At 40.7% G+C, this 26,429-nt stretch overlaps 1 protein-coding gene across 1 annotated transcript in view; it reads left to right on the top strand.

Moving 5' to 3' along the window:
• Nucleotides 1-26,429, top strand: part of cog5 (component of oligomeric golgi complex 5) — a 113,847-nt gene that overhangs the window by 54,766 nt on the left and 32,652 nt on the right. Inside the window, exons 8-10 of the mRNA XM_039791350.1 lie at nt 949-1,108; nt 4,427-4,539; nt 4,633-4,710. Coding sequence (XP_039647284.1) covers nt 949-1,108; nt 4,427-4,539; nt 4,633-4,710 — 351 coding nt within the window. The remainder of the gene's footprint in view (nt 1-948; nt 1,109-4,426; nt 4,540-4,632; nt 4,711-26,429) is intronic.

The following is a 26,429-nucleotide window of genomic DNA, read 5'->3' as shown; positions in this document are numbered from 1 at the left end:
GATTCATATTTTTCCCCGAATCGTGCAGGCCTAGTCGTAGGGAGACGTTAGGAGTAGTAGAAAGTCATTGGGAGTCATTGGCACATCCAGTCAAGGGTATCTCGTAGTGATACGTAACTCTGAACCAAACTTTTTCACCCAAGAAATAGTTTGAGAATGTGGCTTTCCCCTGAAACCACATCAGACTTCCCTGTGCTGTGAGAGTTAACCAGAGAGATGCATCATTCTACCAACATTTGTCAAAATCCAGTGAGTTTTGAAGGGAAACAACACTGATGTGTAATTCCTACACCACCCATGGTTCTGTTTTGTGAAACAGAAATAGAAATATAGAAATATTTTCATTATCAGCATATTATTTTGTTGATTAACCCATTACTTGTTTTATCTTTAAAATATCAGAAGATATTTCAAAAAATGCCTATCACAATTTCCTAAAGCACAAGGTGATATATTCAAATGGTTTCTTTTATTCTTTTTTCAAAAATATTCAACAGTCGGTGCAAAGTGTAATTTGTGTTTTACATTTCCTATCCTCTTCTCTCCTCTCATTTCCTCCTCTTCTCTCTTGTTCCCTCCTCTTCTCTCCTCTCTTGTTTCCTGTCCTATCCTCTTCTCTCTTGTTTTCTCCTCTCTTGTTTCCTCTCCTATTCTCTTCTCTTCTATGCTCTCTTCTTTCCTCCCCTTCTTGTTTCCTCCTCTCCTCTTCTCTGTTTTGTTCTTGTCTTGGATTTGGCCTGCTACATTTTCACAGCTCTCTCTCATTAAATCAATGTAAGATGTATTTTTAGCTGCTGCTGTCACCTCTGTACTCACTGGAAAACTGAATGTGAGTGTGTGAAACTACCAGACCCATTAAGTTGATTTTATGCAGTTAAAATCAGCACCACAGATGCCTGCCAACTTCTCTCTTTCCCTCTGTCATCCTCTTTCCTTTTTTGTGGTCAGAATCCAACCCAGGTTGGCACGGCCCTCCAGGTCTTCTATAACCTGGGAAGTCTACGAGAGACCATCAGTTCTGTAGTGGGGGGTTACAAGACCACCATACAGGACAACATCACTAGTGCTCTGGACATCAAGGGCCTGACACAGCCCACCAACCCCAGAGGTAAGACCCAAGGAGGATGGTTCTTACAGAATTTTTGCTTATACAGTACACACAGAGCAACACTCACAGACTGGATACATTGCCCTCATTTCTAAAAGGCAAAAGACAATGACATTTTATAATTTTCCAAAATAGATTAGTATACCATGGCCACAGAGAATAGTCAATTCTGGCTTGAAGGCGTGTGCTATTTTTATGGCTCTGATGTAGCGACCACATCATTGTTCTAATTAATGTGCACAATACTTCAGATAACCAGCCCTGATTAGGCTAAGGTTTCTTCCCCTGGCATTTTTCAGGACTATTTTTGAGGATTATATCACTAATAAAATAAGTCTGGTGATTCTATGTTTTTTTCACAATTCACAAAATCATAAAAAGACACAAACCAGTGAATGTATCTACTAACAAGTATTTTGTGTGTATCACAGCCTGATATATCTTCTTATTGTGCCATAGAGCTCCATTGTTGATTAAAAAAACTGAGTGGGAGGATATAAGAGCAGGTATTATTTTATTAAAAACATGATGGGACTACTTTCTTTACATGTTGCTTCAGGCTCAAGTTATTATCCAAGATAACACTCAGGGCCAGATGTACTAACGCTTTTGCGCCCATTTAAGGCGTATTTGTTTCGCAACGTGCGCGTAAAAGCATGGCGAGGGTTGTACAAACAGGCCGCACTGAGGTAAAAGTGGGAACTGAAAAAGGCAAATTGCACTTTTCCGTGTCATGCATATGCATTCACGGGAGGGTCAAGGGGAAAGTGGGAGTTTCCATAAAGAGATGGGAGGGGAAGCATAAAGTGAGCCTATTTGTGTATTCCACGTTATGTACAAAAACCTCCCGTGACAGCACGCCTCTATTTTGCGGTGAAAATTCTCCGCCTCTTAAAAGCAGGTGTAAACCAGCTGCAAGCGAGTTTCCTGGCATATGCCTCCTGGTGAAATGGCGACCGTAATCCAAGCAAGACAAAGACATAGGCCAAGGAGCTGAAAAGATTTTTGCCACAAGGATCACACTTTTTCAGTTGAGTGAACACAAAATCATTAAGGGTTACAGATTAAGCAGCAATGCAATATTACAGTTACTGTAAGAAATCAAAGATGACATTGAATCTCCGACTCAGCGTTCACATTCCATTCCATCAGTTGTTAAACTCCTCGCTACATTACAAATATTTACATCAGGATCATTTCAAACAGTCCTAGCATCAGCAGTGGGAATATGGCAGTCTGCACTCAGCCATATCATAGCACCAGTACTTCACGCTTTGCTACAGCGCAATTTACGGTATAGTGGGCGGAGAAGGGCGTTGATTACCCGATGAACTGCAGGTTTGGTAAATACGTAAGCTGAAGTATCACAGCGTGCACTTTCTGTGGGTTGGACATGACGCTGATAACGCTACATTCGCAAATGTACATACATCTGGCCCCCAGAGTTTTTGTAGCTGACTTTATGTTGGGAATGAGGGGGCAAGGGAGTGGCTGTCTTTGTTTTGAGAGTGTTCTGGGCCAATGGAAAGAGCTTCGGTCTAGTCAGAATTACATTTTAGGAGGTTTTGAGACATCCTGCTTTTTATGTCATGTAGGCAGCTATGTAGTGAGGCTAATTTCCTGGTGTCAGAACATTTACGTGACAGGTACAGCTGTGTATCATGCACGTAGCTACGGAATGAGAGGATGTGATGACGGATAATGTACCCGAAGGGTAACATGTACATGGTAAACAGAACTGGTCCCAAGATTGATCCTTGTGGTATTCCATGTTAAGTCTAAGCAGTAAATAAAGTAAATTCCCCCAACAGAAACCAAACATTTCCTGTTGGCTAAGACGAGGAAACCAGTCCAGGACAGTTCCAGTGATACACGCCCACTGTTTTAGTCTGTCTATAAGGATGAAATAGGAAACGCTACTATGAAGAAATTAAGAATTTTGTCACAGTCAGCTGGAGAAGAAATGTCCGCAGTAGCGAGAGGAGAGTTTACAAGCTGATTGATAGTATTAGACAGGATTCTCGGGCTATGCTGGTCCGTGCCTTCCTTCACCTTGTAATTGTATGAAGTAAGTAGCTATTTAAGCATCAAATAATGCACCAGCAATTTACTGGATGTTCAGCCTTTCTACAGGTTCTTTTGAGGCTACAAATTTCCTTATACATCCATGGGGTTATTTTGACAGGGGATGTAAGTAAGTTTTGAAAGGAGCAACCACGTCCAGTGTAGATAGGCATATCTGATTAAAGCCAGGCCGCCCAATTTGGGGCCTGCAGGCCAAGTCTGGCCTATGCTCCTTTTGTTTTGGCTTATCATGGCATTTAACATGATCATGCTTATTCTGCTCTTATTTTGAAAGTGCTATAAAATCCTAACTGTAGTGACTCCGAAACATACATTTTGTGCAGCTAAAAAGTTCTTAATCTGTGTTGTACGGCAATGTAAAGCACAGTGCTGTTAAACTTCCCAATAATTACTGTATGGTCAGAAACAGAAAAATAAAAACCTTAATGGAGAGACTGTCTAGATTCAAACCAAGTGTGAATTATAGGTCTAGTGTGTATCCACAGTTGTGGGTTGGATCGTGCACATGTTGGACAACATTTTAGGACTCGTTAACATTTAGGAACTCGGGTTGTAGAACGACTTGAGGTGATGTCAACATGAAAGTTAAAATCCCCAACGATCATAATTTTGTCCTACTTAACAACCACGGAGGCTAAGAATTCAGACAGTTCTGTAAGAAACGCAATGTTAAAAGTGGGGTGTTGATAAATGACAATAAAGAGAACTGGAATTAATTTCAGACCTCATTCCCTCAACCCTTTACAGAAATAAGGCTGCACTTAAAATGATTTTGGAAAATTACAGCAGGGTCTCCTCCATGGCCACTTGCCCTAGGGGAGCTAAAGCACTCATAATTTGGTAGACCCAGTTTTTAAATGGCTGTGATCACCAGTAGGAAACATTGGGTTTGGAGCAGAGAACCACGGAGGGTAGGAAAGCTGGGAAGAATTGAGAGATGGATTAACACGTTGTTGGTTTTGGTATTTTCCTTGGATTTGATGACGATAAGAAAAATATAGAATAACACCAGACTTCTGCTATGAAATTAGCAATTGAATAAATGTATCATGGTCTGAATAAAATCTTGAGAGGCATGACAGAAAAGCTCCTCTTATTGGCTCCTGCAATTGTACGACGAATCATAAATGCTTTTTTGTGTCAGCTGTGTTGTCAGTTGGGAAAATGGGATGAATCATATCACATATCAACAAACAAACAAAAAGCTTACACATAGTGAATCTGTCCCCTCAGGTGCACCAGGCAGAGCAGTTCTGCCGACACCTGGCAACACAGCAGCTTTCCGTGCTGCTCTGTGGACCAACCTGGAGAAACTGATGGACCAGATATGTGCTGCGTGCAGACAGGTACACACTCCCTGAGACCCGCTTTTATGCACATTAAAAACAAAAGCAGTCAGCAGGACTGAGATAGAAACAACATTTCCGCATATTTTCCAGGTGCAACATTTGCAGAAGGTCCTGATGAAGAAGAGAGACCCTGTAACTCACGTGTGCTTCATCGATGAGATCATCAAGGTGGGTGGGCAACCCTGCTCTGGTTTTGGTGTAATAGTAATATTTATATCTGCAATCAGGACAACAGTCACAAGGCTCCAGTCTGGCCACAGAGTTATTAAATAATAGAAAATAAAAGTTTTAGTATGAACTAGAAAATGCATTTCCTGCAGAAAATGCGTGGGAATGCTGAATAGCTGAATTGCTAAAGCTAAACTGGTTGAATAGCTTAAATCCGTAAGAAGAAGTTGAAGTAGTGAAAATAGTTTAAAAAGCGGAAATCGTTTTAATAAGTATGAATTTCATTAAAAAGTTCAAAGTTTATGCTAAACTGAACTGTTTGCTTTGAAGGTTGAATAATGACAAGATATGTAGAACATTGTGAGGTCTGAGTAGATTTTCTAACTGATAATGACTCACATATGCAGAAATATGAAACAAATTAATACTGTAATACTGTTAAAGATGAAAGTTGAAAAGGCTGAAAGAAGAAATATTTTTATTATTATCAGATATATACACTGCATAGAACAAAAAAACATCAATCTAGCTGAGATTTGAAATATATTAGGTGAAAAGAATGGGTCTGAACAATAAGAAAGAGAGGAGAGAAAGAGAGAAGAAAGGAGAGCAGGAGAGAAGAGACGAGAAGAGAGAGGAGAGAAAGAGAATAAAGAGAGAAGGAGAGAGAGAGGAAAGAGAGGAAAGAGAGGAGAGGAAAAGAAAGACAGCAACTTTGACTAAAATTGACTAAAGAGGCTGAAAGTTAAAAGACTTTGTATTATTATTAGCCATATCCATTGCGTAGAACAAACAAGCATGAGCCTAAAGAGCTGAGAGGTGGATATATTGCCTGAAAAGAAACGGGCTATATACATGGATGAAATCACAAATGACCCTGGAGGGAGAGACAGAAGAAGGAAGGGAGAGAGGGAGTGAAAGAGAGGAAGGGAGGGAGAGAGACAGACAGACAGAGAAGGAGTGATGGAAGGAGAGAGAGATTGAGAAGGATGGAGGGAGGGAGAGACAGAGGGAGGGAGAGACAGAGGGAGGGAGACTAAAGGAAGGAAGGAGGGGAACAGAGGAGGGAGGAAGACAGAGAAAAGACAAAGGAGGGAGGGAGGCATAGAGAAAGAGAGGGAGACAGGAGGGAGGGACACAGACAGATAAGGAGACAGACAGACAGACAGAGAGACACACAGACAGACAGACAGACCGAAGTGGAACGCAAATGATATAGACTGATGATCATAGTTAGTCTAGTTAGTTGACTCCTACAGCAAGCCTGGAGTAATCAGTAGACTGTCTGTGAAAGAGTTGTCATGGTTACTAAGGGCCTGGGCCATGTTTATAAACATCTCTTTGATCTGTTAACGATAGCACCTGCTCTTAATGTCTCCTGTAGCACACCGCAGCAATTCAGACACTGAGAGCGGCCTCTCAAACAAAGCCTCGGACTGGCAAAACGATAACTCCTATCAGTCAAATGATGTCATCGTGAGCACCACAAGGCCTTTGTGAACGTATCGGTATAAAATTTATGTTGATAAACTTAGAAATGTGGGCATATCAGCGATTTAAAAAAGTGGTTCGTTCAGTGTTTAGCTGGGAAATATCCACGAGTTTTAACATTGGACCCAATGGAGAAAGATTTGGACATCTTGTCATTTGGAAGCTCAACCAGCGAAAAGTGAAAGGCGTATCACAAAGCTGAGTAGAATGCCTGAAACTAGACAAAAATACCTACGTTTTGATGTATAAATTGTGTATGACAAGTAGATATTGTGGGCGTGAGAGCAGTTTACAGACAAGGAACTAAGATAATTTTTTCGAAGCTTCACCCTCTAGCTGTGATGTCATCCACTCTAAGCAGCGCAATACACACTCTGTTTAATCGATAAAATTTCCTGAAAAGATCACTACACTTAAACAGCTTTTTCTCAAAAACTGTAAAAGATATCAAACTGAAAGGTAGTAGCCGGATAGCTGAACATTTTGTGAACATTTTAAAGTTTGTTTGGCGTCTGTAGGTGAAAATATGAAGGAGCTGAAACTTTTGGGAGCAGAAGAAGATTTTAAGGAGTTGAAGCCTCCTCTCATTCACTTCAATGTTAAAAAAAAGTGTTAAAAAGCTTAAAATTTTAAAAAGTATAAATAGTAGAAAAGAAGTTGAAGAAGTCCCATCATTAGCTGAAAGAGCTGAACATTTGAAAAGTTGAATGGTTTAAATAGGTGAAAGTATGCAGAAGTTACAGAGAGCCAAAAAACGTACGGAATAATAATAAAGCGAAGAATAACTAGAAAATGCATTTCCTGCAGAAAATGCGTGGGAATGCTGAATTGCTGAATTGCTAAAGCTAACTGGATGAATAGCTTAAATCTGTAAGAAGAAGTTGAAATAGTGAGAATAGTTGAAAAAGTGGAAATCGTTAAAAAGTTCAAAGTTGACGCTAAACTGAATTGTTGGCTATAAAAGTTGAAAAATGACAAAATATGTAGAACATTGTGAGGTCTTTAGCTGAAGTTGAAGAATAGTTGAAAAAGTGGAAATCGTTTTAAGAAGTATGAATTTCATTAAACAGCTAAAAGTTGACGCTAAACTGAACTGTTTGCTTTAAAGGTTGAATAATGACAAAATGTGTAGAACATTGTGAGGTCTGAGTAGATTTTCTAACAGATAATGACTCACATATGCAGAAATATGAAACAAATTGTATGAAAAATCTTAAAGCTCAAATGCATTGCACTGCACTGCTGAAACATCTGGCAAATTTCAGAGTTGGAAGCTAAACTGCATTACCTACATAAGTGAAGAGCTTGTTAGAAAAGCTGGAAGAAATATTTTTATTATTATCAGATATAGAAACAGCATAAATCTAGCTGAGATGAGATGTGAAATATATTAGGTGAAAAGAATGGGGCTTAACAAGAAGAGAGGAAAGAGAGAAGAAGGAGAGAGGAAAAAGAGGAGAGGGAAAAAGAGAGGAAAGAGATAGAAACATTGATGAAGAGAGCAACTTTGACTAAAATTGATTAAAAAGGCTGAAAGTTTAAAGACTTTGTATTATTATCAGCCATATCCATTGGTGTAGAACAAACAAGCATGACCCTAAAGAGCTGAGAGGTGGATATATTGCCTGAAAAGAAACATATATAACATAATATACATGGATGAAATCACAAATCACAAATGACCCTGGAGGGAGAGACAGAAGGAGGAAGGGAGAGAGGGAGTGAGAGAGAGGAAGGGAGGCAGAGAGAGAGAGGAGGAGATGGGAAGGAGAGAGATTGAGAGAAGGATGGAGGGAGGGAGAGACAGAGGGAGAGGGAGAGAAGGAAGAAGGAGACTGAAGAGGAAGGAAGGAGGGGAACAGAAGAGGGAGGAAGACAGAGAGAAGAGAAAGAAGGAGGGAGGGAGGCATAGAGAAAGAGAGTGAGACAGGAGGGAGTGAGAGAGAGGAAGGGAGGGAGAGAGAGAGAGACAGAGAAGGAGTGATGGAAGGAGAGAGAGATTGAGAAGGATGGAGGGAGGGAGAGACAGAGGGAGGGAGAGACAGAGGGAGGGAGAGACAGACAGATAAGGAGATAGACAGACAGACAAACAGACAGACAGAAGTGGAACGCAAATGATCTAGCCTGATGATCATAGTTAGTCTAGTTAGTTGACTCCTACAGCAAGCCTGGAGTAATCAGTAGACTGTCTGTGAAAGGGTTGTCATGGTTACTAAGGGCCTGGGGGCCATGTTTATAAACATCTCTTTGATCTGTTCACGACCGCACCTGCTCTTAATGTCTCCTGTAGCCCACCGCAGCACTTCAGACACTGAGAGCAAGCTCTCAAACAAAGCCTCAGACTGCCCAAACTATTACTGCTATCGGTCAAATGACGTCATCCTGAGCACCACAAGGCCTTTGTGCACGTAATGGTATAAAATTTATATGGATAAACATAAAAATGTGGTCATATCAGCAATTTAAAAAAGTGGTTCGCTGTGCGTTTCGCTGGGAAATGCAAAGAAAGTTATACAGGAGAGTGAATGACGGGAGTTGTGTTACTCTTGTCGTTTGGAAGCTCAACCAGCCAAAAGTAAAAGGCGTATCACAACACTGAGCAGATTTTCTGAAACTAGACAAAAATACCTACGTTTTGATGTATGAATTGTGTATGACAAGTAGATATTGAGGGCGTGAGAGCAGTTTTTAGAGAAGGAACTAAGATAATTTTTTCGAAGCTTCACACTCTGGATGATGACATCATCACTCTAAGCAGCGCAATACACACTCTGTTTAATCGATAAAATTTCCTGAAATGATCACTAAACTTAAACAGCTTTTTCACAAAAACTGTAAAAGATATCAAACTGAAAAGATACGTTTGGATAGCTGAATATTTTGTGAACATTTTAAAGTTTGTTTGGCGTCTGTAGGTGAAAGTATGAAGGAGCTGAATCTTTTGGGAGCGGAAGAAGATTTTAAGGAGTTGAAGGCGCCTCTCATTGACTTTAATGTTAAAAAAAAGTGTTAAAAAGCTGAATATTTTAAAAAGTATAAATAGTAGAAAAAAAGTTGAAGAAGTCCCATCATTAGCTGAAAGAGTAAAGAATAACAATAACAAGAATAACAATAGGTGGAATGCTGTAGAACAGCATTCCCCCAATAAAGAACAGGATAACAATAGGTGGAATGCTGTAGAACAGCATTCCCCCAATTACTTTTCATGTTTCTCACAATCACTGTACATTCATGCCTGCTGTCGCCTCTAAGTCACCATCTAGTACACATTACACAGAAGACCATACATGACAGCTTAATTATATGACCAGTACTCCTAGGCAGGAATACTACTACCTGACCCCAGGTTATTATGTGTGTTCATTTGATGAAGCACAACTTTGTTAGACAATGTATGCACAATTTAAACTAAAATAGCTTTCAGTATCAAATGAGTTTTAAAGGGGTGATAGAATGATTATATAGGGTATTTTACACTGTTCCTTAAGGTCTCCTAATAGGGTATGTAACATTGGTTGGGCTGAAAATTGCCCGAATGCTATTTTATTAGGCCCTTAACTACCCTGTGAATATGGCTCTATTTGGAACAAGAGCTTTTCTTCCAAATATGGTATGCTCATTAATATTCCGAATGAGCTACGTGCTGATTGGTTTGAGCAAACTACAAAGAAACACATGGGAGACTCTCATATTTCAGACACTGCAAAGTTATACATTGTTTATCGGGCTATTCCATTACAAAATTCACTTATGAAACTTTTTTATGCAAGAAATCAACTATGTAAAGCTCAAATATGGGCCGCTTTACAAAAATGGATGGCTAATTGCGCCGGTGCTACCTGTGTTGCTGCCTCGCCGCCCGGCCTGCCTTCCTTCACAGACCCCGGCCTGCTATGAGGTACTTGGAGCTGGCAGCCCACTGCACTCCATACCTGCGCAAAGTCACCGTCTCTTGGGCTAATGACAACCAAATGCCCCTGCCCTGACAGAGCTCCAGGGCTTGCAACTCCCCTCTTCCTGCTAGCTAAATTCCCGGTGTATGTGAGTGAGAGCGCGGTCAGCGAGCTTGTTACGCCAGCAATCTCTTACCACAGGTTTCAGTTAATCTTTTAATGTGTGTAATTATAATGTGTTGAGTTATTTAAACAAACGATTGGGGAAATAAACGCCGCTTGTCCGCGAGTCCCATTGATAGAGCCTGCGGCTGGATGTAGATTTGTAGCTACAAATCACGGATAGTTAGCTTCATTTTCGGCGTCATTCCAAGTATATTTACAGTTTAAATTTCATCACGCCACGTATACAACATCTAGCTACATGTCTTATGAAGTTAACAACGGCGTCAGATTTCAAATTAATGAATATTTGTGAAGAGTAGGGCTTCCGTTAGCTGCTACTGTCCCTTCAATCCTAGCTACCTGTGTAGCTACAAATCACGGATAGTTAGCTTCATTTTCGGCGTCATTCCGAGTATATTTACAGTTTGAATTTCGTCACGCCACGTATACAACATATAGCTAAATGTCTTATAAAGTTAACAACGGTGTCCGATTTCAAATTAATGAATATTTGTGAAGAGTAGGGCTTCCGTTAGCTGCAACTGTCCCTTCAATCCTAGCTACCTGTGTAGCTAGCTACAAATCACAGATAGTTAGCTTAATTTTTGGTCGTAATTCGAGTATATTTACAGTTTGAATTTTGTCACGCCACGTATACGACATCTAGCTAAATATCTCATAAAGCTAACAAGTGTCCGATTTGAAGTTAATGAATATTTGTGAATTTCAGAGGAATTCTAAGAGGAGGCTAGCTAGCTCTCATTGATAGAGATACATCCAGCAGCAGGCTCTATCAATGAGACTCGCGGACAAGCAGCGTTTATTTCCCCAATCGTTTGTTTAAATAACTCAACACATTATAATTACGCACATTAAAAGATTAACTGAAACCTGTGGTAAGAGATTGCTGGCGTAACAAGCTCGCTGACTGCGCTCTCACTCACATACACCGGGCATTTAGCTAGCAGGAAGAGGAGACTTGCAGGCCCTGGAGCTCTGTCAGGGCAGGGGCATTTGGTTGTCATTAGCCCAAGAGATGGTGACTTTGGCGGGTGCTATGGAGCTCGGCCAGTCGTGGCGCAGCTCCAAGTACCGTCAACAGCTGGCGGGGTTTGTGAAGGGGGTACAGGCAGGCACTGGCCAGCTACGCCAGCACCAGCGCTGAACTCCGACACACAGTCGGACAAAATTTGCAATTAGCCATCCATTTTCGTAAAGCGGCCCATATTTGAGCTTTACATAGTTGATTTCTCGCATAAAAAATTTCATAAGTGAATTTTGTAATGGAATAGCAGAGATCTGCGTGACCTAGCTAGATTCAGAAGACTACCTGATCTTAGGTCAGTTGTGTAGCCTATGTAAATGTTGGGGTGTGACCGTTCTCTTAATACACCCATGGGCTGACAAAGGTTCCGGTTTTTGGGAGGTTGACGTCAACTTCCAGCTTTGTTGAGATTCGCCCGTTTTCAGCGGCAGTTTCAAAATATGAGATTTTCATAGTAAAGGGGTGTCAATGGGATTTTGAGCTTCTATGTATGTCCTATTTACCCACCGAACTGTCGTTATTCAACTATGACTATGTAAAATCGGTTTTGCATTCTATCACCCCTTTAATGAAAATGTTCAAATCAAGAAGATTGCTTTCACATTTTAGAATGCGTTGTTTTAAACAGACATTTTATAAACTGAAACATGGAGGATACAAGCTTGATGTTGGAAGCAAAAGCTTCATAGTCACGGGCTTCCGGTGTAGCGCTGAAGCAGATGGCTGCTTGAAATAACGTCTCCAGACCGGTCGATTGTAATCCCCTGGAAATTACACTTGGGAAGTTAAAAACAAGCGGAAGTTTAACATGGAAGGGGAGAAGCAAAAAAGGGCTAAAAATAAAGCAGGCTCCAGACGTGAAAAAGGAGAAACAACCGGAGATATGGACGCCGGCGAAGACGGTAATGGAAATAATGGCGAGGCCAGGAAAGCAAGCGAAGCAGTAGCTAGCTCTGGTATACAGACCATTCGAGACGAAATACAAGCATTTAGAGCGGACTTAAAAAATATGGGTGCATTTCGACTCTCGCTTCGGGATGATATGCGGAATGAGCTGAACGAGCTTAGACAAGAAATTAATCAGAAATTTAAAGACTTCTAAGGTGAACTGCAAACCACGAACAGCAGAGTGACGGAAGCAGAAGAACGCATCGCCGACATGGAAGAATGGAATGTGGCAGCAAGTGACGCACTCCTTGAAGTGTTGGAGAATCAAGATGCTCTGCAAACAAAGTTAACCGACATAGAAGCTCGCTCTAGACAGAATAACCTCCGCATTTACGGAATCCCGGAGGGATCCGAGGGAAGCAACCTACTAGAGTTTGTGACGAGGCTTATAAAGTCGGAGCTTGGCCTGCTGTCCACGGAAACGGAGATTGGAATACAGCGCTGCCACAGAGCACTTGCACCAAAGCCTCCCCGCGACGCACCACCCAGATCGCTGGTTCTTTGCTTCCAGGAGTTTAGAGTGAAAGAACAAGTACTGCACACAGCATGGAAGAAGAAAGAAATTCGATTCGAAGGAAAGAGGATATATTTCGACTCTGACTACCCTCCAGAAATATTGAAAAGGAGGAAGGAATATGTGGGGATTTTAAAGGAGCTCAAGTCCAAGGGTATTCGATTCCAAACGCCATACCCAGCAAAGCTGAGAGTTTTCTTTGAAAATGGTACCCAAACCTACGAGAATGCAGCAGAGGCTGTTAAAGACTTGAAGAAGAAAGGATTCTCTCTTGATAACTTCAAGGAGCCTGAACCAAGACAGCGGAGACTTGCAACGTGGGGAAGAACAGGGGCAAACCGACGCCACCAAGCTACCGTAGATCAAGAACAGATACGGGAGAAGTTACGAGGTTTCCACCGTGTCACTCCGGGACCAACTGATGATAATATTGATGTGTGATATTCGCATAAAATCAACGGGAATCGATTGTGTGATTATGATGTCTGCAGCAGGAGCCGTAAACCTCTAAGACAGCACATCCAGATGAGCGATATTGTCTGTTATTATAAGGTAACGTTAGACCCTAAAGCTTTTTTAGACGATCTAACCCCGAGAAACCAGAGTCTTAAATAAAAGGGTTAATATTCCGTTAATGTATCTCCTTTCAAGTGAGCCTGCCTGAGTTGAATCTTTAAACCGGTTAAGTGGGGTCAGCTTAGAAATTGCCGGTGCATCGAATATCTTGAGAGTATTTTATTTTGCACTGATGAGAGGCCCTTGATGGACACAAGGATTTCCTCTCAAATTGAGGATCTACTATTAACCTCGGACTTGGAAGTCTTCTTTCTATTTTCATTTTATTTTACTGTTTTCTTTGTTATGATTGTTCGTACATTGTTCGCTCTATTTATTAGGTTGTCATGGGAAACGTTATATAAAGGAGTGCGAATTAAAACCAGTAAATGCATGGTCAGGAATATAAAATAATTACACTTAATGTCAATGGGCTACATAATTTGATTAAAAGGAGTAGAATTATTGCAAAAATGAAACAAGAGAGAATACAGGTAATTATTTGGCTAGAGACCCATTTATCTCCACCAGAACACGAGAAACTAAAGAAACTGGGTTTTCAAAATACTTATTACTCATCCCATAAATCAGGACGAAGGAGGGGAGTGGCTATCTTGATTCCTAATGCAGTGAATTTTTAATTTAAGTCCAAAATTGAAGATAAAGAGGGAATATATATATTAGTTAAAGGTAAATTAGATAATAAAGAAGTAACGTTACTTAATGTATATGCTCCACCAGGACACACTAAATCCCTTTTTAAGAAAATATTTGATTTAATAGCTACAGAATCCTATGGAACCCTTATATTTGGTGGGGATTTAAATGTGCAACTTCAGCCTGGGCTTGATACAACTAATCCCTTCAAAAAGAAAAATTAAAATACTAAAATGGTTCAAAGAACTGGGTTTGATGGATATATGGAGAGAACAACACCCAAGGGAGAAACTATTTACATTTTATTCTGCAAGCCATTCTATGTACTCAAGAATTGATTATCTATTTATGTATAACTCAGATAGACATAAAATTAGGAATTGTAATATTGGTACTACGGATGTATCAGATCACTCACGGGTATATCTTACTCTACATTTAGATAATCAACAGAAAAATACACTTTGGAGATTAAATACGAGTATCTTGAATGATACAGCGATACAGAAGCAGATTGTGAATGAATTTGAAATGTATCTCCAATGCAATGATAATGGGGAAGTATCTCCAAGTACCCTGTGGGATGCCGCAAAAGCTGTAATACGAGGCAAACTTATTGCTCTAACTGCTTTTCGTCAAAAAAAGAAACAAAAAAGATTATTAGCTAAATGGGATTTATGATGAGGAAATAGAGAGACAATTCAAATTCGCTAAACAAAGGTATTACGAAACAGGACCTAAAGCAATGAAACTTCTATCCTGGAGGATAAAGAAACAACAGGCAAAAAATACAATTTATAAAATTAGAAACACTTAGACCCAAAAGGTATGTAATAGGTTAAAAGATATTTAAGAAGCTTTTGAATTATACTAAAAAGATTTATATACTCAACCACATAGGGCCGATACTCCAAGTATAAAAAGAATTTTAGATCAGATTTTAGATTGATTCCAATGGGAATAGGAGAACAACAGAAAGAACTGAAAAACAATAGCGAAAATCATTAACTGGGCCATAATCAAAGCGCAAAGCAAAGAAGCCACCAGGCACAGATGGTTATCCGTTTGCAATGGTACGTACAAATATTTAGACCCCAAGTAATACCTATATTGCTTAACTGCTTTAATCATATATTAAGAATAGGTGAAGCCCCTCGGTCATGGAGAGAAGCGGTAATTTCAGTTATTCCAAAGGAAGGGAAAGATAAGAAGGAATGCAGTTCATATAGACCGATATCAGTCCTAAATGTGGACTATAAATTATTTGCTTCAATCTTATCTAAGAGATTAGAGGTGATTATCCCTGAGTTAGTGGATCTTGATCAAACTGGCTTTATACAAAACAGGCAAACGCAGGATAATATAAGGAGAGCATTGCAAGTAATGACTCATGTTGTAACAGAAAATATAAGCGCAATGTTGATGAGTATAGATGCTGAGAAAGCTTTCGACTCTGTCGGATGGGACTTCTTGTATCAAGTATTGGCAAGATTTGGGTTTAAAGATAATTTTATTCAATGCATTAAAGCATTTTACTCCTCACAGTAGCTAGGATAAAAATTAATGGTCACTTATCTGAAACAATCCATTTGGAAAGAGGAACACGTCAGGGCTGCCCCCTAAGTCCGGCTCTGTTTGCCCAGTTCATTGAGCCTTTGGCCCAAGCAATAAGAGAGGATTCAGAGATAAAAGGGATCTCGATTAGGGGAGATGAACATAAGATCTGTATGTATGCAGGTGATGTCCTATTGTTTCTGACTAATCTAAAGTCGAGTATTCCTAACCTGATGACTCTTTTAAAAACATATAATTTATATTTTTTCACAGCTAATGAACCGTATGACGTAGAGTCTTGTGTGAGCTATCGTTGAACTCGGCTGGGAGTTCCCTTTTCATTGGTGACGGTTTGCGGCATCTGAGTGCTGCGCAAATGCACGGTCGCAAGAAGCGGCGTCCGCCGGTAACCACGACGCACAGAGGCGCGAGGGCCCGTCCATCGCTGCTCGCAGCTTTAATTGTTTCTTTCTATTATTATTTTCCCGTCAAATGAATTGGCTTTTTGAGGGGCTTAACATATTCAAAAACTCACCAAATTTGGCGGTCGCATCAAGTCTGGTGAAAATTTACGTATTTTAATAGTTTCGGGAATAGGCGCACAAAAATGGCTCGCTAGCGCCCCCTAGAAAGTTAAGAAAATTGAGCCCCTGCAGTGCGTTTAACGTAGACTCACAAAACTTGGTACACATATGTAACATGTCAAGATGTACAAAAAACTTCATTAGAGCCATACCCTAAACCCAACAGGAAGTCCGCCATTTTGAATTAAATGTTCGAAATTAGTGTGATTTTGGCCATTTCCACATGTCGTACTTTAACGAACTCCTCCTAGAGATTTCATCCGATCAACTTCAAACTCGGTCTGTGCCATCTTAAGAAGTTAAAGATGAAAAGTTGTTAAAAGAAAAACTTTTCGTCATAGGGCGTGGCCGTGGCGGGCAGCCATTTTGTGCGTTTCGCCGCCGAAACAGGAAGTGGGTGTAACTCGAGTGTACGTTGTTCGATTACCTCGAAACCTTTCACGATTCATAAGAGTCCAACCCTGAGGACAAACAAAGGCCGATATTTACTTAAAGTCATAGCGCCCCCTAGTAGCAATAGGAAGTAGGCCTAAAAGTCAAGGTGCTATACTTTAACGAACTCCTCCTAGAGATTTTATCCGATGGACTTCAAACTTGGTCTGTACCATCTCAACACCTTAACGATGAAAAGTTATTAAAAGAAAAACTTTTCGTCAGACGGTGTGGGCGTGGCGGCCATTTTGAGTGTTTAGCGATGAACGAAGAAGTTGTTGTAACTTGAGTGTACGTTGTCGTATCTGCCCGAAATTTCTCACAATTGACAAGGGTCCAGGCCTGAGGACACCTACAGGCCAAAATTGACTTTTGGTCATAGCGCCCCCCGCTGGCATCAGGAAATCTGCCTTATATGACAAACATCATCCGATTTATATGAAACTCAGAATGTGTGGTCTACATGTGATACTGATCCGCCCCCTATAATATGACCACACCCACTTACTCAGGCCCGCCCCCTTTCATAACATTTCAACCGTTTAAGGTAGAGTCTTGTGTGAGGTGTCATTGAACTCAGCAGAGACTTCATTCTTCATTGGGGATGGTTTGGCCCGCCCCCTAAGCTTTAGCCACGCCCCCTTTTATAACTAATGACCCGTTTGATGCAGACCCTGGTGTGAGGCATCATTGAACTCAGCACAGACTTCCTTTTTAATTGGTGATGGTTTGACCCGCCCACTAGGGTTAAGCCACGCCCCCTTTCATAACTTTTGACCCATTTAAGGTAGAGTCTTATGTGAGGTATCATTGAACTCAGCAGAGACTTCCTTTTTAATTGGTGATGGTTTGCCACGCCCCTTTTCACAGCTAATGAACCGTATGACGTAGAGTCTTGTGTGAGCTATCGTTGAACTCGGCGGGGAGTTCCCTTTTCATTGTTGACGATTTGCGGCGTCTGAGTGCCGCGCAAATGCACGGTCGCAAGGAGCGGCGTCCACCGGTAACCCTGACGCGCGCAGAGGCGCGAGGGCCCGTCCATCGCTGCTCGCAGCTTTAATTTATAACTTTAAACCCAATCTGCATATAAGACGACAATATGGTTTCAATTGGAAATCTCAGTCAATAAAATATTTGGGGATAACTCTAACAAAAGATATATTGAAACTCTTTGAAAGTAATTATGGTCCTATTAATAAGGAGGTAAAATCTGATATTTCTAGATGGACTCTGCTTCCATTAGATATGAGTAATCAAATAGAAATAATTAAAATGAACGTGTTACCACGGATACTTTATTTTTTTCAATCACTGCCACTGGAAGTATTGCAAAAACAGTTTAATGAATGGGATGGTATGATTTCAAGGTTTGTCTGGAATGGTAGAAAACCTAGAATAAAGTTTAAAACTTTGCAGTTGACAAAAGAAAAGGGAGGGAGAGCTCCCGGCATACTTGGAAATAAAAATTTAGCTGAAAGGAGCTAGAACAAATTGAGTACTTGGACTGTATTTTCATTGAAGGTATGGTTCAGAGTACTGAAGAAATTGAAATTAGAGAATCAAACTGGAGTTTTAAGTTGGATAGCATAGACCCAGGTTTTGGACCGGCTAAGGTAGATGAGAGATTTAAGCAGTGGATGTGGAAAGGAATCACATCTTACTGTTTGGTCATCTTTAATGGGAAATTACAGAGTTATCAGACACTTTCAAATACATTTGGACTAGAAAAGCAGGATTTTTATAGATATTTGCAGGTCAGAGATTATTTTAACAAAGAGTCTGACTCACAAATAACAGATGAAGACTGGACAGACATATGTATGATACAGGCAAATACGACAAACTCAAGATCCTGGAGGGAATTTGGATGGAAGAATTTAGTAAGATTTTTTATAACTCCCAAATTAACAGCACTTCATACAGGCTCACAGAGCCGTGGCCTTTGCTGGAGGCAATGTGATACCCCGATGGCTAATCACTATCATATTTTCTGGGCATGCCCAAAAATGAAATTGTTTTGGCAAGGAGTAGTGGCAGAGATTGAGAAAATATTGGGGGTAGAGGTTGATTTTTCGTTCAATACTATATATTTAGGTAAAATACCAGGAAATGTTTTAGATAAGGATAAATATTTATTAAAAATAATGCTTGCAAGCAGTAGGAAAGCAATAACCCGTAAATGGTTGCAGGTTGACCCTCCAACTAAGGATCAATGGCTAGGGATCGTAAACGAAATATACAGTATGGAGAGACTTACATTTATATTAAGGCTCAAATTTGACAAATGTAACAAGTTGTGGGAAAAATGGATTATGTATTTAAACCATTGAGGAAAGTGTGATATTGTATATCAAGATGTTGGAATTATGTTGTGATACTGTTTGAGCATCCATGATAACTTTGTGTTCTTTGTTCCAATAAAAAAAATAAAAGCTTCATAGTCACTTGGCATGTGTCCATTATACCTAAAAAAAAAAATTAAAATATATATATATATATATATATTAATAGTGTCCAATCATAACAGAAGTTATCACTGGAATTTGTACGAATTAATGAGACAAATAAGAAATTTAAACTTTTAACAGGCATTTAACATCTCTGTGATGTCACTGTTGGGGCTGAAACTCACAAGTTTGAAAATATCGTATTTAGGGCTGGGTACCAAATACAATACATTTTAAGCACCGACCAAATTGCCCATCGGGGGTAAAAAGAATACAGCAGAGGCAGGGATATGTAGACCAGAAAGGGGGACATTTTGGGTACTGGTATTGAATATTTTTGTACGATACCAAGCCCTAATTGTATTAAGATGAAACATCGGAAATCTCTTTGAAAAAAAATCTGAGCGGGCCTTTAAAGGGGAACTATGCAGTTTTTTTTTTTTAGCTTAATTTACTTTAACTGAACAGCGTCGGAGTCACTAGAATGGTTATATGACTTTTTTTCGGGTTGAATGGTGGTCGTCTCGCTTCCCCCTAGCGCCTGTGAACGGAAAAACCACCCTTGCAACTTTCGACTGGTTAGCATCAGGAAGTATTGCGTGATATCAGGAATTGCTGCACACATCCAGAAACCGGCTAGCTATAAGAACAAGGTAGCGATGGAGTTTTTCATACTATCGTCATGGCTGAGCCGGCAAAAAAGAAGCAGAAAGCTAGGAAAGCATTGTCGGAGGAACAGAGAAAGAGGAAACGGCAGACTGACCGAGAGAGGAGTCAGCAGTTATATCTATTCCGAAGCTGTAGGGGGAGCTCTATAGAGAAACCTGCGAAGAAATGGCCAAAACTCTATAGCGCCCCTTTAAAGGCAATGTAGAGCAATTTGTGATGAAAAATTGGAAATGGGAAGATAGCAAAAAAGCAAGAAAGAAAGCCGCAGGCTCCCAGCCCACAGGCCGGTCACTTAACAGTAGAGATGGTCCGATAACATTTTTTGCTTCCCGATACCGATTCCAATACCTGAACTTGCCTATTGACCGATACCGAGTACCGATCCGATACCAGTGTGTCATATATTTGATTATGTTTTAACAACTGTATACTACTATCCCTGTATGGATGTGATATGATTTCTATCTTTGTTGTCGGTCTGGCTCAGGTTAAACTCTTTGTGAAACATGAACAAACACAAACAATGAATGCCCCAGAACTATTATGCAGTTTGACCGTCAGTTATAACGGAAAAAGAACATGAATAAACTACTTTAATGTAGATTTTCTTTAGGGCTTTATTACGTGGTATCTGATCGGTGCATACACTCCAGTACTTCCCCATACCGATACCAGCGTTTTAGGCCGTATCGGAGCCGATACAGATACTGGTATCGGATACTGGTATCAGTATCGGAACATCTCTACTTAATAGTAGTATCAATAGTAATCATGGCAGCCATTAAAGGACAAATCCATCTATGTAAATGTCTTTCATAATGCAAATAACGTTATATCTTTCAGAGCTGACATTTCCGACCATAGACCGGTTTTATACAGTCTATGTTGTAGACATATATAGTTTCCGACTGGGAACCCAGAAATTCCGACATTCCACGTCAAATTGAACACAACATAGTCCGTACCCCTCGCCTGGCATCACAGCGGTACTGAAAGTCGGAAGAAAGTGGCAGAGACCTATTTGATTATCACTGTTTCAGATAAAAGCAAGTGCCTCGCAGTGGAAGGTGGTAAAATATGTGGACAATTTATTAAAGGGAAAAATCCCACGAATTTGAAAGTACATTTGAGAAGCGCACACAAGGAGGCTAACCTAGCTTACCTTAACAATGTAAGGGAGAACGCAAAGCCCCCTTTCCCCGAAATAGAAGCTAACCCTTGCTCAAGGCATGGATGTATGGGGCCAGGGCCAGGCAGCATGACGGAAACAACCGTAGGACAGAAACAGAAGCTAACCCCGGTACAACTCCCGGTACAACTCCGGTTTGCGCCGGATTTGTCCTTTAACACATCATCATGACTATCATCAGCGTCTCACTCTCTTACCTCCACAGAAACCTAGTTGTACAACTCAGAGCGTGAGACTGTTACTATGGAAACAAAGCTCTCACCAATTACCCAGAGGCGGCGGTGTGAGTTGGAGACCTAATGACATGTCTAAATGCAAGGCTCCGCAGCAGGACAGCTGCACTATCGCTCTGCCATGTGTCCACAGAACACAGTCGAACACATTGTTCTACTGTCAGCGGTCACATCTTACAGTAGCTGCATCAAAATAAATATATTTACACTGGAGGAGGAGATACAGAGAAGCACCCGAGAAGAGCTCTAACTCATTATGAGGAAGAACATATTATTATATAGTCAACCCAGTCATCCCCAGGGATTTTTTTATGCCTAGTTACACAGGTCAGTACTGTACACTACTGTGCACTTTTTCTCTCCTCAGTCCGGGTATCACTTATTTTGTCCTCGCCTCGATCCTGGTTTCTTCATGTAATAGGAATTAAGTCAGCGCCCACTCATTCTACAGGGAGAGACAAACCGACTCTGGTGGACAGACCTGGAGAAGATCATTCCTACTTTATTTCCTCCTGGTTTGAATATTGTAGTTTCTGACATTCAGCTCTCAGCTGCTACTGCTACTGCTCATGCAGAACACCCTCCGAGAGATAAGACTGTATTACTCTGGTCCCTGCTGCCAGGCTCTGGTTTCCTGTCAGTTTTACAACTACATTTTTGGATATTAATGCTGGTTGTGAGAGTAGTGTGTACATGAACAATGTTTACATGAACTGAACTGTGGGGATCAAAGAAAAGCCTCACAGTATCTATATAACAGGCTTCTTTTAGCGCATCCAAAGAAAAGTTTTGGTCGACACCACGTGGTGCTATAGTGTGATCACGCACCGGCTTCAAAACTCTGATTTGAAGTCAAAAAGCTGCTTAATTTCTTGATTTAAGGTCTGGGCCCTCATCTGTAGTAATTCTAAATTAGTGTTTTTATTCTTACTCTTACATTGATGTAGTTATTGTAAAACTATTTTAGACAAGAGTTTTTATAATGAAAGTTAATTATTCTGTTTTGTTCTGAAGCAACCATACATGCCATAAAGAATGTGAATAGCTGAACATTCCAGTCATATGTTATTCTCAAGCTACATTTACATTGTTACGTTTTGGTAGTTAAGCAGAGTTTTGAGCCAAAAGCGTGCGCACAAGTGTTTTTATCTCCAATCGAAGAACTAATCTCCGTTTAAACTAACACGCCCAAACCTCATATCTCATCAACACTCTCGTATACTGGGCATAAACAGGAGGCAGCATGTATAGTCCGCCCGCTGCTGGTAGTTGCCATGGTAACGTTAGTAGCTTAGTCTCAGAGAACGAGACGACATGACCCATTTAGGCGGAAAAATATTGGTGTTGGTGTCTGTGTTGCCAAAGGTCTGCGGCCGTTGAGACTGAAACACAACCCCGCAGATTCCAAACCAAAAGAGGTCAGGAGTCTTTCCAAATGTCTCTGGTTTAGGGGCTCGTATTAGCACCAGAGCAGGGGGAATGAGAGGGGGAAACTCATTTTCGGCCAGATGTCCGTCCCCTTCCCCTTCCTTTGTGTTGGCGTTCTAACCTCCGGTGGATTTGTGAGGACCGTGGTTAACTGCTCCTCAGATCTCTGCAGGGTAAATCCAGACAGCTAGCTAGACTATCTTTCCAATCTGAGTTTTCTGTTGCACGACTAAAACTACTTTTGAACATACACGTTCCACCAAAACAAGTTCCTTCCTGAGGCTATTTTGCAGAGGCACCGTGGCTCCGTCCGGCACTTAGCACTGCCCAAGACGATTGTGATTGGTTTAAAGAAATGCTGAACGTGCTCCTGGAATGCTTTGTGGACTAAACAGACCTTTCTCCACAGTGCTTTTGGAGGAAGGTCTGGCAATGCGAGACTAGAGGAGAATACACAGACACACATGTCCAATCCCATTAAATAATTAAAGAACTTTCCTTCAGGCTCAGTGTGTTGAACTGGGAGCGTGTGTTGGTGTGTATGACAACACTTATGCTCTTTTTCTTCTCTATTAGTAGTTACACAGAGCTGTTGTCCACAGGCTTTGAGTTTGGTCGGTCTAATATTTTATGATGAAGGTTGTCTGCACTAACTAACCCAGTGATAGCAGTACTAAAGGGGTGATAGAATGATTATATAGGGTATTTTACACTGTTCCTTAAGGTCTCCTAATGGGGTATGTAACATTGGTTGGGCTGAAAATTGCCCGAATGCTATTTTATTAGGCCCTTAACTACCCTGTGAATATGGCTCTATTTGAAACAAGAGCTTTTCTTCCAAATATGGTATGCTCATGAATATTTAGAATGAGCTACGCGCTGATTGGTTTGAGCAAACTACATAGAAACACATGGGAGACTCGACAGCAGGTCTCATATTTCAGACACTGCAAAGTTATACATTGTTTGTCGGGCTATTTCGTTATTAAATTCACTTCTGAGACTTTTTAAAGCGAGAAATCAACTATATAAAGCTCAAATATGGACCGCTTTACAAAAATTTATGGCTAATTGCAAATTTGGTAAAACTGTGTATTTGAGTTCACAGTTGCCTTCCTTCACAGACCCCAGCCTTCTATGAGGTACTTGGAGCTCCGTCAAGGCTGGCAGCCCACAGCATGGACTAGCAAACGCCGCTGCCCTGACAGAGCTCCAGGGCCTGCAACTCCCATCTTCTCTTACCACATGTTGAACACATGTCACGCCACGTATACAACATCTACCTAAGAGTCTTTATAAAGCTAACAATGGTGTCCGATTTCAAGTTAATGATTTTTTATGAATTTCAGAGGAATTCTAAGAGGAGGCTAGCTAGCTCTCATTGATAGAGCTACATTCAGCCGCAGAGACTCGCGGACAAGCAGCGTTTATTTCCCCAATCGTTCGTTTAAATAACTTAACACATTATAATTACACATTAAAAGATTAACTGGAATCTGTGGTAAGAGATTGCTGGCGTAACAAGCTCGCTGACCGCACTCTCACTCGCACACACCTGGCATTAGGAAGAGGGGAACTGCAGGCCCTGGAGCTCTGTCAGGGCAGCGGCGTTTGGTAGTCCATTAGCCCACAAAGCGGTGACTTTGCGCGGGTATGAAGTGCCGTGGGCTGCCAGCCTAACGGAGCTCAATCGAGCTCACAGCAGGCCGGGGTCTGTGAAGGAAGGCAGGCCAGGCGGCGAGGCAGCTACACAGGCAGCACTGGCCGCTGAACTCCGACACACAGTCGGACAAAATTTGCAATTAGATATTTTTGTAAAATGGCCCATATTTGACCTCTACATTGTTGATTTCTCGCATAAAAAAGTCTCAAGTGAAGTGAATTGTAAAATAGCTGATGAACAATGCAGGGCTTAAAGTGAAAAAAAAATCCTGAGCCTGAAACTTTTTTGGAAGGGGGGTAAATTCCTTACATTACACATCACAATCACAACTTTGCATTGTTTAGCTTTTCATAAACTCTTGGACAAATAACTAAGGCATTAAAATGGGTCAGGAGTGAAAAAGGTGAGAAGGATATTACCCCTCTAGGGGGGTCCGGGGGCATGCTCCCCCGGAAGAACATTTTAAATATTCCACATTTTAAAGCATCAATCTGATGCATTTTGAGATGCATTTTTTCCAACCAACAGTGTAATATTTCAATATGCACCCATTAAAGTTAATTTGACTAGCAAAACAGTTAAAGTCCTTCTGACATTACACAATAATAAAAGTCATAATTTTTAAAAACTAAAAAGTTTTGTATCAATTTTTTACTTCTTCCAAGAGTCAATGTGGATTTATTTGCAATAATATCATAATCCTAAAATGAATCATTGTGAAAACTAAACTTTACTACTTTGGCCAGGTCCTCATCAAAAAAGCGAATTATTACATTCATGATTTTGTCCATGTTGATATTAGCTGCTTTATTTACATTTATTAAAAACATTGCATTGTTTATCTTTTCACATAGCTAGACGTCTAAACTCTGGGACAAGGCCGTTATGTTTAAATACCTGCCATGCTGATTCCAAACAGACAGCTTTGTCAAGGCAGTTTGGGCTTCAGATAGCTACAGTGAACGTGCACACACGTATTGTTTGTATCACGGTCGGTCAGTGAAGGAACAGTCGCAGTCGCAACGGTAGCGGTCATTGCCGGTAACGTACTCATGACAGAGTGCACGGACCGAAGCTTTGTTACTAGCAAGCACTGTCTTACCGCTGCTGTCGTCCAGTGTCTTCCTTCAACATACGCTGCAGAAGCACCCGGCTTCCTCAATTTGAGGCACCAAGTGCTAAACAGCTTCCCGACTCCACCCTTTTCCTCTTGTCCTCTATTCATGCCCAACGGCATTTATTTTAACTCCTTTCTCAATTAAAGCTGTATCTACATGCTCAAAGTTTGATAAACTGCATCCATTTTTTTAGCCGCGTTACCACGGAGACCACACCGCACTCTCTTTTCGGCAAAGGCCTGCCCTAATATACATCTGATTGGCTAGAACTCGTTTCATTGGTAGGTGGAAGTTCGATGATTGATTAACACAGCGCATCAAAAACAAATCCCATGTGGACTTTTTAATTTCTTTTTTTTTCTAAAATATTCATATGCCAGAAAACAACCCTGTGTTAGTTAGAGCTGCGTTCCTCTTATATGATTGGTATGTGAAATCAATTGACTCGAAAATATTAAACCGCATGCAAGTTTATTTATTTTTCCTCACGGCCGCACGCCGGAGATCCGGCACGGTGCCGTAATACTTTAAGCCCTGACAATGTATACAATTTCTGAGATCTGCCCAACCTAGAGTCAGAAGACTAACTGATCTCAGGTCAGTTGTGTAGCCTATGCAAATGTTGGGTCGTGACAAAGAGAGAGACTAGAGCCAAATGAGGAGGAGCCCCATAGTTGACGTCAACTATGGGGCTTGTTGAGATTCGCCCGTTTTCAGAGGCAGTTTCAAATTGTTAGATTTGCAGAGAAAAGAGGTGTCAATGGGATTTAGAGGTTCTATGTATGTCCTAGTTACCCACTAAACTGTCATTATTCAACTATGACAAGGTAAAATCGGTTTTGCATTCTATCACCCCTTTAATGATGGTTGTGACCTATAGTGATCATTGTAATTACCTTATTAAATACTGTGATTGCAACGATAAAGGATTATTTGTCTCAATTTCAAAATAAATTGTTTCATTGCACTTTTGCACATCAACACAAATTTCAGTTAGTTCACAAAAGAGCCATTTTCTAGAGCGTTAACTTCAGCTATTATTGTTTTGTAATTTCAAATTATAAAACGATCATTGCTGTGTTGTTTTGGAGTGCAGCTACCATCCTGAGACCACATTTCAGTTTGGTTTACAAC

This window comes from Perca fluviatilis, chromosome 23 (genome assembly GCF_010015445.1).
Source record: "Perca fluviatilis chromosome 23, GENO_Pfluv_1.0, whole genome shotgun sequence".
NCBI classification, from domain to species: Eukaryota; Metazoa; Chordata; class Actinopteri; order Perciformes; family Percidae; genus Perca; species Perca fluviatilis.
This window is presented reverse-complemented; position numbering and strand designations above follow the sequence as displayed.